Here is a 13,592-nt window from a genome sequence, read left to right as displayed (position 1 = left end):
TTTCTGAGCAAACACAATTTAACACTGCTGCTGAGGGACTGGGACCAAGTGATTACATTCCTGGAGGCTGCAAGTTCAAATCTCGCTTAGAACCCGTTTTCATAGCCTGGCTTTTTGTCATGCCTTTGGGGAGCTTGCAAGTACAGAAGAGCGTCAGAAGAGCCTGGCTGAATCAGTCCAGTGGCCATGTAGTCCAGGATCCTGTTCTCACAGCGGCCAACCAGATGCAAGGGCAGGCTGCGCAGGGTGTGGGAGAGGTAGCCACTGCTTCAGCAGTGGCCTGGGCTTCTCTGAGCACCAAATTGACAAAGTAGGTCTGCTGAGAAGCTGCTAAGCTGAGGTCAAAATGAAATGGTATGTAGGAGATGGGAGGAGCTTTTGCCTAAGGACATGAGAGGAGCCTGCTGGTTCAGGACAATGGCCTATCTAGTCCCGCATCCTGTTGCCAACAAGCAGGACCGGAGCACAACAGCACTCTTCCTTCCTGCGGTTACCAGCAACTGGCATTCAGAAGCATGGCTGCATCTACATTTTAAAACCCATTCAACAGGAGTAAAAGCCATTCCAATAGCAGCACTGAGCTACTGTGGCTGAGTGCCATTGATAGCCTTGTCACCCATGAATTTGTCTAATCCTCTTTTAAAGGCTTTCAAGTTGGTGGCCATCGCTGCCTCTTGTGGAAGCGAGATCCACACTGCAACCTTTCCTCACAGGGAAGTTGGCTCCACCTGCCTGATCATTTTGGTTGCCCGTTTCTGAACATTTTACAATTCTGCATGATGTGTGGACGGTATAAATCTAACACTAATGCACTATTATTGCATCAATGGCATGTTGCAAGCTATAACCACAGCCCCCACCCCACCCCAAAAGCCCTCCACATATGCACAAGTCTGGAGGGGTGGCAGGAGGTCCTGCTGTTCGAAGGGGAAAGGAATCAGAAATCCTAGCAATAGATAGAAGCTGTTGGGTGTGTCAAAGTCTCTTTTTGGGTTCCTGCCTACATCAATCAGCCTAGGGGTGGGGTGGGAATGTAATTACAATTAAGCTTAGGAGAAAAGGAATGTGTGAGACCGGGAGGAACTAGGAAGGCATCAGTGACCAGATCAATTAAGGGCAGATACTAATTTGCATAATAATTCCATTATCTGCTAACAACAATGGACACCTAGGACATCTAATCGAGGGCAGTAATTTTAATTTAATGGGGGAAATCTAGTACAATTCCCAGTCCCCCCCCATTCAATTAAATTAATGTGATGGGCTTTAATCGGTCTTAAGTACAGGGTGTGATTAACCGAACAGCTGCATCAATTATACATATATATTTTATCAAAGCTCTGGCAAATGGACTTGCCCTGCAGAGCACCTTCTCCTCTGTACAGACATACAGTTATAATTCTATTTAAACAGCAACTCTCGGTTCAAAGGAGGCCAAAACGCTTCCCTTTGGGACTTTTAAGAAAAGAAAAGAAAAAAGCCTCCTAGCTTTCCCCCCAGATAACTTAATAGTCTTAAAGAAGAACAGGGAGACGAAAGAGCAGGAGGTACATTTTTGGCAGGATGCTTTCCTACCCACATGCCGCCACTCACTATTGCTGGGTCCAAGGCTCTCTGCAGGAAAGAGAAAGGCAGAGGTTCCCTTTCCTGGCACTTGCCGTAGGAAGACATCAAAAGCCACCATTCCCCCTGCCACCACCCATTAGGGCAATGGTTCTCAAACCTTTTTCCTCCAGGCCACTTTCTCAGAATAAAAAAATTGCTAATGCCATTTTTTTTACTGATAAGTTGGGGGGGGGGAAATATTGATACGTTGAAAAACAAAAATAACTTCTAGCAGTGCTTGATTCTGAAGATATCTATCAATATTCTGCAAATAAATAAATAAAAATTATACTATACTACACTGAATTGCTTAAACGTTTCTTTGTCCTTGAATCTTCCTGCCACACCCTTTGAGAACCATGCATTGGTCTTCATGCCAAGTTCAGGCCTTGGCATGTTGTCTAAAAGATGGCTGAAAGTTCTTAAGACGTTTCACCATTTGCAGCCTTTCGGACTGATTTGTTGGGGGCATGGAAGGAAATAATTAAACACATCTGCTCACAGCTGGACTTGCACTTATTTATCCAGCTATTAACTATTAACTGGGGAAATCCCAAGCGACTCAGAGAGGCTCATATAGTTTTCCCCAAGCCATGCCAATCAACACGAGGCTATCAGGTGGTGGAAGGGCAAGGGGCAAATGAAGTTGTAGGTTAGATGAAGGCTCTACAATGTGTTCCTTTCTTTGCAGTTTACTCTCTTTCAATGAGTATTAAGGAAGAAAATATGAAACATATATGAAACATGGGATTGCTTAGGCAAGCCTACCCAGACATTTAATTTTCATTTGTAATTTATTATGTACATCTGGTTTTTATTCATATTTTGATAAATATTATGATGCCTGCTTTTTAAAAGTTTGATTTTATTTGTATTCTTTAACGTAGCATTTTCTACTGTTTCATGGAAACAGCTTAGGTTTTTTTATTATTATTATTAAGTGGTATATAAATCTGGTTAAATTCAATGAAAACAAAAATATTTAAAGAAGAGTGTGCCATGAGCATGAGGGTTGGTGGTGGTGGGTTTTCCAAGTCAGTGTGAGTGTCCTGGTGAAGACCACTCATCTCTCATTTTGTAGATACTAGACAGGCTTTTCAGACCTGGTCAACTGGTGGGGGTGGGAGAAGAGGAATTAAAAAGATGTGTGTGGATGTATAAGGCCTGATAAACAGGTACATGTTACATGTGCATCCCATCACATGGAATGCTAGGGTCATGAAATGTTAGGGTACTGGCTGATGGGACAAACAATGGTTGGAATCAGTCCATTTTTATTCACTTGTTTGTATGCTGTTTTTTCAACTATAGCCACCCTCAAAGCAGTTCAGCTAACAACACAGGTAATAATAATAATAATAATAATAATAATAATAATAATAATAATAATAATATTTATACCCCGCCCATCTGGCTGGGCTTCCCCAGCCACTCTGGGCGGCTTCCAAAAAAATATTAAAATACTATAATACATCAAACATTAAAAGCTTCCCTAAACAGGGCTGCCTTCAGATGTCTTCTAAAAGTCTGGTAGTTGTTGTTCTCTTTGACATCTGGTGGGAGGGTGTTCCACAGGGAAAGCGCCACTACCGAGAAGGCCCTCTGCCTGGTTCCCTGTAACTTGGCTTCTCGCAGTGACCTAACTGCCAGAAGGCCCTCAGTGCTGGACCTCAGTGTCCAGGTAGAACGATGGGGGTGGAGACGCCCCTTCAGATATACTGGACCAAGGCCATTTAGGGCTTTAAAGGTCAGCACCATCTATCTAGGTATCTAGGCATGTGATACCGCCTATCATGAGAAGGGGAAGAGTTCTTCAGATACCTCCCTAGATGTTCCTGCTGCCACTGCTGGAGACACTATCAATCACCATATGTAGATCTGGCACAGGGTGCTGGATCACCGGCCCAAAACATTCCACTCGTGTGCAAAGTAAACTACTTGTGAACAGGTTGGCTTGGGTGGCTAAGTGTGATTCAAAGTGCTGGTTGCTACCTACAAGGACCTGAACAGTTTGGGACCAGGGTACCTGAATGCTGCCTCCTCCTTTTTATGGCTCTTACATTTGTAGTGAATGGACTTGGTGTGCTTTGGTTTACTGGTTTTATGAATACTCTTTGTTGTTACTGTTTCATTAAGAATGTAAGAAGGGCCTGCTGGGTCAGGCCAGTGGCCCATCTTGTCCAGCATCCTGTTCTCACATTGGCCAACGAGAGGCCTGTGGGAAATTCTCAAACAGGATGCCAGCACCGGAGCCCCCTCTCCTCTTGCGGCTTCCAGGAACTGGTATTCAGAAGCATAACTGTCTCCAGCTGTGGAAGCCGAGCATAGCCATTGTGGCTAGTAACCATCGATATCCCTCTGCTCCAAAAATTTGTCCACTCTTTAAAGCCACCTAAGTTGGTCAGAACTGTTTTCCATGGCTGCAAGTTCCATAGTTTAACTATGTGCTTCGAGAAGTAGTACTGCCTTTATATTGATATATAATTGATATTAATATCACTACAGTCGTACCTTGGTTTACGAACAGAATGCGTTCCGGAGGTACATTTGACTTCTGAAACCAAGGTGCAGCTTCCGATTGGCTTCCAATTTCAAAGGCACATAGAAGCCACATCAGACATTCAACTTCCAAAAAAAGTTCGAAAACCAGCTCACTTCCGGGTTTCGATCGTTTGGGAGCCAAAATGTATGAGTACCAAGGCATGACTGTACATTGATATATTGTCAATATATATTTGACAACCAAGGTATGACTGTACATTGATATATTGTCCTAGTTTTTCCCCTGGGGCTCTTATTGGGTCAAGGGTCTACAAATTACAGATGCTTCCATAAATGAACATGTACCAGAGAGGGAGATATGTGGAGAATTTACAGGTGAGTGAAGCACCTGGCAGCTATAAGGGAAACTACGTGACAATGCACCTTCCTGACATGCAATCCCTGCCTCCTTAGAACTCCACTGCCTACTTGGTTCAGGAGACTTACTGCTTCCTTGCCCAGTTCCAGGCTGGTCTTATTCTGCCAGGTGGTTCCTTCTGCTTTGTGGGATATCTTAGGGAGAAGAAAAGGCTAAGGAGTAAATCCAGAGCAGAGTCCCTAAGACGGTTGGATGGTGCCTTGTATGCTTCTTTTGCATGATTCCTGCAGCCACATTGATGCCAAAGTTATTGCTCTGCTTTCTTTCGGATCTCAATGAACAAGAGAAGGCTCTTGTCTGGGCAGCCCAGGACCCTCATTCACACTGCCCAGGATAGGCGTTGCTAATGCAACATTTTTGACTTCACCCCCAGTGGTGCACTCCATTGTTTCTTGAGGCAGACGGGTGCCAACAGGCGATGCCAGCTTGAATCAATCACGTGGCACAGTGCACATACACCATTTGAATGGCAGTGCCCATCAGCTGGGAGGGAGGGCAGCCCCCCTCAAATATTTTCTCGGGGCCCCCCCAAAAAGGGACCTTGGCTCCTAGGGATGCCAACAACTTCCCATCTCATCCAGGGGCCTAAGAGGACGCCAGGGCTGCATGGGAAAAGCCTGTGGAACTCACCGCGCGGGCAGGACCGGGGACAATAGCGTGCCCGCGCGAACGAGGGGGCGGGGGAGGGGGAGACGCCTGGAACGTTCCACGCGCGGCGGTTGGCGACGGTTTGAACTTCCCCTCACGCGCCTTCGCCTCACACGGCGGGCCGCACCTGCCGGCCTTGGTCGCGCCATGACTAAAGACAGCCCCTCAGGGGGCGGCGGAGGCCCCGCTCTGTCTGCGCGCCATTCCCCGCGCAAAGCCCTCGGTGGCGCTCCTCCTGCCTCCCTGGGCAGCGGCGGCGGCGTCTCCAGCGGGGCGCCTCTCGGTCCTCCTCCCCCTCCCCCGCCCTTTCCTCCTCCTCCTGCGGGGCCTCCGCCCGCCTTCCACGAGGACCACCGCCGAGAGCTGGAGTCGCTTCGGGCGGAGCTGGAGGCGGAGCGGCTGCGCTCTCAGGAGTGCCGGCGCCGCTTCGCGTTGGAGTCGCGCGAGCTGCGCGAGGCGGCCGAGCGCGAGCGGCAGCTGCTGGCCGACCAGCTCCGCTCCAAGTGGGAGCAGCAGCGGGCGCGCGAGCTGCACCAGCTGCGCGAGGCCGGCGCCCGGCAGCGCGAGACCGAGATCCGGCAGCTGCTGCGCTGGAAGGAGGCGGAGCTGCGAGAGGCCCAAGAGCTGCTGCAGCGGGAGCGAGACGCCGCCATGCGACAGGCCCGGGACTTGCAGCGCCAGCTGGCCGAGGAGCTGGTCAGCCGAAGCAGCCGAGCTGGCGGCGGTGGTGGTGGAAGCAGTGCGGGTCTGAACGGCGAGTGCCGCGCCAAGCTGCAAGAAGTGCTGGGCAAGCTCCGCTGGGAGGTCGACGGAGACCAGGCCGCGCGCATCCGCCACCTCAAGGCCGAGCTGGAGCTGGAGAGGAGCCTCTTCCTCAAGTATATCCTGGAGCGCTTCGAGGGAGAGCATTCGCCGCTGGCGTCCTCTCACAAAGTCAGGCCGCCGCCTACGACACTGCCCGGCCACAGACTGGGCAAGAGCAGGCCCCGCTCCTTGGAGAGCCTCGTGGTCGCCTCCTGCGCCCCCGACAGCGGGACAGCCTCCAAGTCCCGCTCCCTGCACAGCAACCTGAGCCGATGCGAGCCTCACCCCCACCCCCACCATGCTCTGCTGGAAGGAGGGGGCCAAGCGGGTGGCGGCTGCGCCCCACAGCCGGAGGCCCAGAAGGCTGCGGCCACTGCTGCTTCCTTGGGGAAAGATAAGGCCCCTCTGGAGGAAGGGGCCAAGGAAGAGGGGTCTGCGGATGCACCCCCGGAAGGGAAAACGTGCAGTTCAGGGTCTGCGGGAGAAGGCGCAACGCCTCCGGCAGGCCTGCAAAGCCAGCAGCAAGACTGGCTGTCGGGAGGCGGGTATGACCAGCTGGTGAAGCAGAACACGGACCTCTTGGATGCCCTGGGGGCCCTCGAGCAACGGTGCACCCACCTGAAGGAGGAGAACGCCTTGCTGAGGAAGAGCAGCTTCCCGGAGATGCAGGACAAAGTTAAGCGGCTGAAGAGGAAGAACACAGAGCTGGCGGCCATTGCCAAGCGCCTGGAAGAGCGGGCCAAGAAGCTCCAGGAATCCGGCCTCAAGGTTGGCGGCGCCCCAATCGCCTTAGCCTTGGCTTGCCCCGACACAGACCTGTACAAGAGCAGCTATGCTCGGCAGCGGGTGAAGGACCTGAGCGAACAAGCCAATGTTCTGCTGGCAAAGGACCAGCAGCTGGAAGCCTTGCAGAAGGAGTGCTGGGAGCTGCAGGCCAAACTGTCTTCAGGCACAGAGAATGCCTGTTTTCTCAACATCTGTGAGTTTGATCGCTTGCTGCGAGAGTCTCAGAGAGAAGTGCTGAGGCTGCAAAGACAGATCATGCTCAGGAACATCAGGGAATCTTTTCAGCTCTCCAAAATGGCCTCCAGTGCTCCTTCTTCACCAGTTATCATCCCAGAAACGTCAGCTGTGGGCACATGCTTAAAGGGCTTGCCTTTGCCAAAGGAGATGCCAGAAACATTGGACACATTGGTGAAAGATGTGCAATCAGAAGCACCACCTTTGGGGAACAGTGCTAAGAATGATGAAAGCAGCACTTTAGCATTGGGTTCGGATGCTGAGCATTCCTTGCAGACTTTGAAAAGGGAGCTGGCTGAAAAAGCTCAGGAGTGTAAAAACCTTCAATGTGAAGTGGAGGCGAAACAAAAGAGATGTGATTATTTGGAACTGCAGATCAATGCAGCATTGAGTGAAAAGGCCAAGGTTGCAGAGGAGAACTCTCAGCTACATGAGAAGAACAAAAAGATGGAAAAGATCCAGAGTGAAAATACCGAGATAAAAGTGAAGCTCATGCAGGCAACTGATGACTACAATTCTGCCGTGCAGTTGTCTAACGGACTGGAAATTAAAGTGGAGAGTTTGGAGCAAGTCATTAAGAACATGAAAGAGACGGCAGAAGGATGGCAACAGTTGGAATCTGAACATGAGAAAACTTTACTGGTGCTGCAAAAGAAAGAGGGAGAAATACAACAACTGCATCAGATGCAGACAGAGATAAAAAGAGAGCATGAGGAGGCAGTACAGCTGCTTGAAGCTCAAGTGAAAGAGCTGGAAAACCAGTATCACAGTCAGACCAAACACTTTAATCTCCTGACTGAAGAACTTGAGCAAGTTAAGACATCTGGGCTCTTAGAATCGGAATTATCCCATGCAACTTGCAATTCCCAAGCAATAATTTGCCCAGAAAAATGGGAACAATGTACTGGCCACAATCGCCATTGTAATAAAAGCATCAGTGATGAAGACTCTGCATCTGTGGGTTCTTCTGGCTTGCCCCAAAAACCTAAAGCATTAGAATCCCAGTCAAACTCATCTGCATCCGAATCCATACAGAACAGCTCTAAATCTTGCCTAAATCCCGAAGAAGATACAGCAGGTGAAACAGAAGACCTAGAGACAGATAAAGTTTCTATAAGCCAAGAGCTAGAAAATCAAGGTCCTTCAAAACTTTCTGTCTTTTTGGCACGGTTTAGCTATGACCCTTTTCACGGCCCTAATAAGAACCCTGAAGCAGAACTTCCACTGACAGCTGGGGAATATGTTTATATTTATGGAGAAATGGACGAAGATGGTTTCTATGAAGGGGAATTGATGGATGGTAGGAGGGGACTGATCCCCTCAAACTTAGTTGAAGAAGTTTCAGGTAATGATCTAATAAGTTTTGCCCCTTCAGAGCCAAATGATGTTTCTTATCATTCATACCGTGAAACAAGTTTCCCCTGCCAAAGTGCTAGTAGTGAAGACAAAAGCGACAGCCTTGATGAAGACATGTGTGTTAATCTGCTGTCTAACAGACTGGGAGAGGAGCTGTGTGATGACCAGGCAGCAGTGCTTTGTCCCCAGAACCTGACTCTTATCAAACAGTTTGCTAGGTCCATCCTTATAGGCTGGGACCCACCACACATGCTAGATAGCCAGGGCAAAGTGTACAGCTATAACATTTATGTCAATACAGATCTATGTCACAGTGTGAAGTATGGCAGTCAGATGAAAGCAGTGATTGAGAACCTAGATTTAGAGCTGCGTTCTTATCGCATCTCAGTTCAAAGTGTGACAGACAAAGGAAATTCCGATAAGATGCAATGCACTTTCCTTGTAGGAAACAGTTTCCATATTGCACCGGCACTCCTGGAGCTTTGGAGCATTACTGCAACGTCAGCAAAAATTACTTGGTTGCCAAGCAACAGTAACTACACTCATGCAGTGTACCTTAATGAGATGGAGTATGATGTCACAAAGGCAGGGGTATATTGGTATACTTTCCAGAATCTTAGCCCCAGCACACAGTACACTGTAAAAGTGGAAACACTGCATCCTAAAGAAGTGTTGATGTTTCCTCAAGGGGATCTGGAGCAGAAATCAGCAGCAATTATGTTCACTACTCCACCAGCAGGACCACCTCATGCTCCCCTCGATGTCCAAGTACAACCTAGTTCTTCTGCAGAGTTCCTAATTGTTAGCTGGTTGCCAGTAACAATTGATGCAGCAGGATCATCCAATGGAGTAAAAGTCACTGGCTATGCAATTTATATCAATGGACAGAAAGTCACAGAAGTTGCATCACCGACAGCTGGAAGTATATCATTAGCAACGTCTCAGCTAAATATGTTTCAAGGGTCTTGGAAGGTCTCTGTGAGAACTGTGTCCCCCTTTGGGGAATCTGAGGATTCTGTGCCAGCTTTAATTCCATCTGCTCATTTAGAAATTCCTAATTCTTTAATGTCAAAGTTCTTTTCCCCCAGTCATGCCTCTGAGATGACTTTCAAAGAATTCTTAGAGTTTGAAGATGGGCACATCTCTGCCACAACCAGTATGTCCTCATCTGTCTTCTCCCACATGTGCCTGGCTGGTGCAGACACCGATTTCACCATTCACTTCACGTCTGATTACAAAGAAGAAGCAGTTTCTGTGCCAGTAAATGTTTCTCAGAATCATATGACCTCTTCTGCGCTGACAACTTCACACGATACAAGAAATAAAGACAAGGGTGATTCTATTCTACACACGTCTGTTAGAAAGCACTCCTCCGAACATGTTTTTCCTACGTCAAAGTACGAAGGACCAGCCAGTTCTGCACTGCCCGTATTTTCTGGAGACACTGGAAGAGAAATTTCAGAAGATCATCCTCTGACTAAAACAACTGTAGGTAAGAATCAGCCAGACAACAGCAAAATCAAGGTGTATACAATGGCCGAACATACCAATGCCAAAGATTCATCTTTTCAATGCCATATTGACATTATGGGTGTAACCACTGTTTCTTCCACAGAGTTTGAACTGGAGAAGGGCAACTACAGAGGTGCAGGAATGCGCAACTTCTGTCTTCAGGAAGAGCCAGGTCATCTTTCTGAAAAGAACCACAGAAAGAATGTTAAGCAGTTATGCAAAGAACTCTCCAACTTGAGCGTGTCTGATGCTGAAATGAAGGAAGAGCAAATATCAACAACTAAAAGCTGGAAGACTCCTCTTGGTGACCATAACCATATTTCAGATCTTTCAGATATTGAGGAAGAGGAAAACCAGTTGTATAGGATTAACATTTCTGGACAAGAAGACCCTAAACCACAGGAGACGCCAGTGTCCCTTGTAGAACTGGCAAAAGATAAAATTATAACCATGAGCCCCAGAACTGACCAAACAGTGCCTAATTCAGGCCCTCAGAGCAGCTTTGTTTCAGGAGAAAGGATTAATGATGACCCAACAAGGCTTTTTGTAGCACTTTTTGACTACGATCCCATAACTATGTCACCTAATTCTGACACAGCTGAGGAGGAGCTATCTTTTAAAGAGGGACAGATTCTGAAAGTGATTGGTCACCAAGATGCTGATGGTTTTTACCGAGGTGAATGTGAAGGAAAGAAAGGGTATATTCCCTGCAATTTGGTATCTGAAATGTACATTGAGAGTAAGGAAGTGAAAGAACATCTATTAAAGTCGAGTTACAGTAAAGATGAAAGCTTATGAGGAGGTTAGTGGCTCTAGACAGCATAAGAATCAACAGATCTGACCCCAAATCTTGGCAGTAGGATAATAAAACTAAACACCTACCACCTAAGGCTTTGGGACTATAATATCCTAAGCACCAAAGAAAAGTCTTGCTGAATGTGGGTGAAAAATTAGCTGCCATATAAAATGGAGAATAGGGTGGTGCTGTGGTCTAAACCACTGAGCCTCTTGGGCTTGCCGATCAGAAGGTCGGTGGTTCGAATCCCTGTGACGGGGTGAACTTCCGTTGCTCGGTCCCAGCTCCTGCCAACCTAGCAGTTGCCAAAAATGCAAGTAGATAAATAGGTATCGCTCCGGCGGGAAGGTAAACGGCGTTTCCGTGCGCTGCTCTGGTTTTGCCAGAGGCGGCTTAGTCATGCTGGCCACATGACGCGGAAAAACTGCAGACAAATGCTGGCTCCCTCAGCCAGTAAAGCGAGATGAGCACCATAACCCCAGAGTTGTTTGCAACTGGACTTAACTGTCAGGGGTCCTTTACCTTTTTTAAAAATAGAGAATGCTATACTTTTGCACACAGATAGGGAAGAGGCTTAATAAAAAGGCACCATAGATGTCTGGAAGCTGTTCCCTCTGAACAAAAAGAATCAGACTTGTTAGCCTTTTGAAAACCCTAGAAGATGAGCAATAGACATAAAAAGTGTTTAGAACTGTATAGCAAGAGAACAACAATATTTTCAGTGTCAAAGATTCTTGCCCAAGAAGTACAGTGGTACCTCTGGTTACGTACTTAATTCGTTCCGGAGGTCCATTCTTAACCTGAAACTGTGCTTAACCTGAACCACTACTTTAGCTAATGGGGCCTCCTGCTGCTGCCGCGCCGCCGCCACACGATTTCTGTTCTCATCCTGAAGCAAAGTTCTTAACCCGAGGTACTATTTCTGGGTTAGTGGAGTCTGTAACCTGAAGCGTATGTAACCTGAAGCATATGTAACCCAAGGTACCACTGTATTTGGGGTGGGTGTAGTTCCAAGTTGTTAGCATCTCTGTTATTACAGAATGGACAGTATCAATACCTCCCTAGTAAGCAAACTTACAGTATAATTCTAAACGTGCTTATGTGAAAGCAAGTCTTTCCGTATTCACTGTGGCATAGACACAGGAGTCAGGCTTATTGACTTCAGTAGAACTTCTGTAATAACATTCTGTAAGATGTCTGCGTTTTGTAGAATTCCAACTACTTTACATTGCACTGAGCAGAGTCAGCATTTGAGCTGCAATCGTAAAACAAATGCTTCACCTGAATATTGATTGATGGCAAATTTTACTCCAATAAGTGACTCACTGAAGATGTGTCCATACCCCACGTGGGAAATTTCCCCCAAGCAACAGCTACTTGATTCCTGACGCTTAAGCGCATAATTTGTTTTAGTTCACAACTGGAACAAATACCATGTCAGTGATCAAGTGAGTCTTTTTGTGGGTGTGCCCAGGAGCTGCATTCATGTACCAATAGCAGACTTGAGTTGAGTGATGATGAGGAAAAGAGCAGAAGCAACTCTGGAATAAATGTTTGTCATCTTGCACACTTCCTCTTGCTTCTGACTTGAGGTTTCTTCCTAGCCGCTTGAGCAGACTTCAGGGGGCCATGGGTGCTTCACCCCCCTTTGTGGGGACTGGGTCCCCACAAAGTCAATGAGCAAAGTTGAAGCCCTTCATCGCGGGCACCCACAATCTTCAGCGTGAGATAGCCCCTATGTTCCTAGCCAAAACCAACTCTTGCTATATACAGTGGTGCCCCGCAAGACGAATGCCTCGCAAGACGGAAAACTCGCTAGACGAAAGAGTTTTCCGTTTTGGAGGTGCTTCGCAAAACGAATCTCCTATGGGCTTGCTTCGCAAGACGAAAATGTCTTGCGAGTTCCTGCGGGGTTTTTTCCCTCCCCCCCCTTTTTCTAAGCCGCTTATCCGCTAAGCCGCTAAAAGCCGCTAATAGCGCTAATCCGCTAATCCGTCAATGGGCTTGCTTCGCAAGACGAAAAAACCGCTAGACGAAGAGACTCGCAGAACGGATTCTTTTCGTCTTGCGAGGCACCACTGTAGAATGCAGTTGCAAAGTTGCTCGTACTTTAATACTAAAGCATTTTGTTCTTGCGTTCAAGCTTTCTAACTTCAGATTGGAATGTTCAACTTGCACATGTGTTTGAAGAAAAATGACTTGTTATTCTTCAAGTTAATGCTAGCTTTTCAGTGTAGGTGTTTGTTGGTGCTTGGTGATGTTGATCGCCCACCCTAAGAGCTTTGAGTTAAGGCCTTGCACCCCAGAAGCTTTTAGAAATAGTAATGACAATACATTAAATTAATGAGACATTTGCATGGATTTATACTTAAGTCTAGCTCTTCATTTTAGAACAATTGTTGATGCCAACCAATGAAAGTTACTTCTAGGATTTGCTTCGCTTTGCATTCCATCTTATTTGTATTTTCCTTCTTCATTTATGTGTTTGAAGTAGCAGAACCATTTTATGTTTTTACTTTACTCTTGTACGCCTGTTACTCTACAAAGTTCTTAATTGTGCTTTTGTGTAATTTAGGCTATAGCTACTGGATTGAGGAAAGAGTGATGCTGCTATTCGGATCGAAGCCATATTGACGACGGATTTGGGAGCTACCTTTGAATACATTTCCTATTCTTATACTAAAACTCCTTATTTATTAAAATATTTGCAAAGTTTGTACCTTACAATCATCGCCATTGAATTTTCATTTTGTCTTTAATCAGCAAAAGTATTGCCATTTTTTGAGCTGTAAAGGTGGTAACTGTGGCAAAAAGTACATGGATTTATTTAAAGAACAAAAATAAAATATATTTTTTTGTGTGTATATATCACGCTCAACTTTTACCAGCAGATCCCGTGAGTGCAAAGCAGCCTTTCCACAGATGAGCATT

General features: G+C 46.9%; 1 protein-coding gene across 2 annotated transcripts; it reads left to right on the top strand.

The window, feature by feature from the left end:
- The first annotated feature begins 5,216 nt into the window (after positions 1 to 5,216).
- On the top strand, positions 5,217 to 13,388 carry LOC310751012 (peripheral-type benzodiazepine receptor-associated protein 1-like). 2 transcript variants are annotated; one of them, XM_083589682.1, is made up of 2 exons: positions 5,217 to 10,541; positions 13,237 to 13,388. In XM_083589682.1, the coding sequence occupies exons 1-2, from the start codon at positions 5,321 to 5,323 to the stop codon at positions 13,293 to 13,295; spliced, it is 5,280 nt and encodes a 1,759-aa protein (XP_083445808.1). In that variant the 5' UTR covers positions 5,217 to 5,320; the 3' UTR covers positions 13,296 to 13,388. The 2 variants fall into 2 exon arrangements, with proteins under 2 accessions (XP_083445808.1, XP_083445807.1); XM_083589681.1 differs by having other exon boundaries at positions 5,217 to 10,667.
- Positions 13,389 to 13,592: the final 204 nt, after the last annotated feature.

Source organism: Podarcis filfolensis (genome assembly GCF_964270895.1).
Source record: "Podarcis filfolensis genome assembly, chromosome: 16".
In the NCBI taxonomy this organism is placed as follows: domain Eukaryota; kingdom Metazoa; phylum Chordata; class Lepidosauria; order Squamata; family Lacertidae; genus Podarcis; species Podarcis filfolensis.
This window is presented reverse-complemented; position numbering and strand designations above follow the sequence as displayed.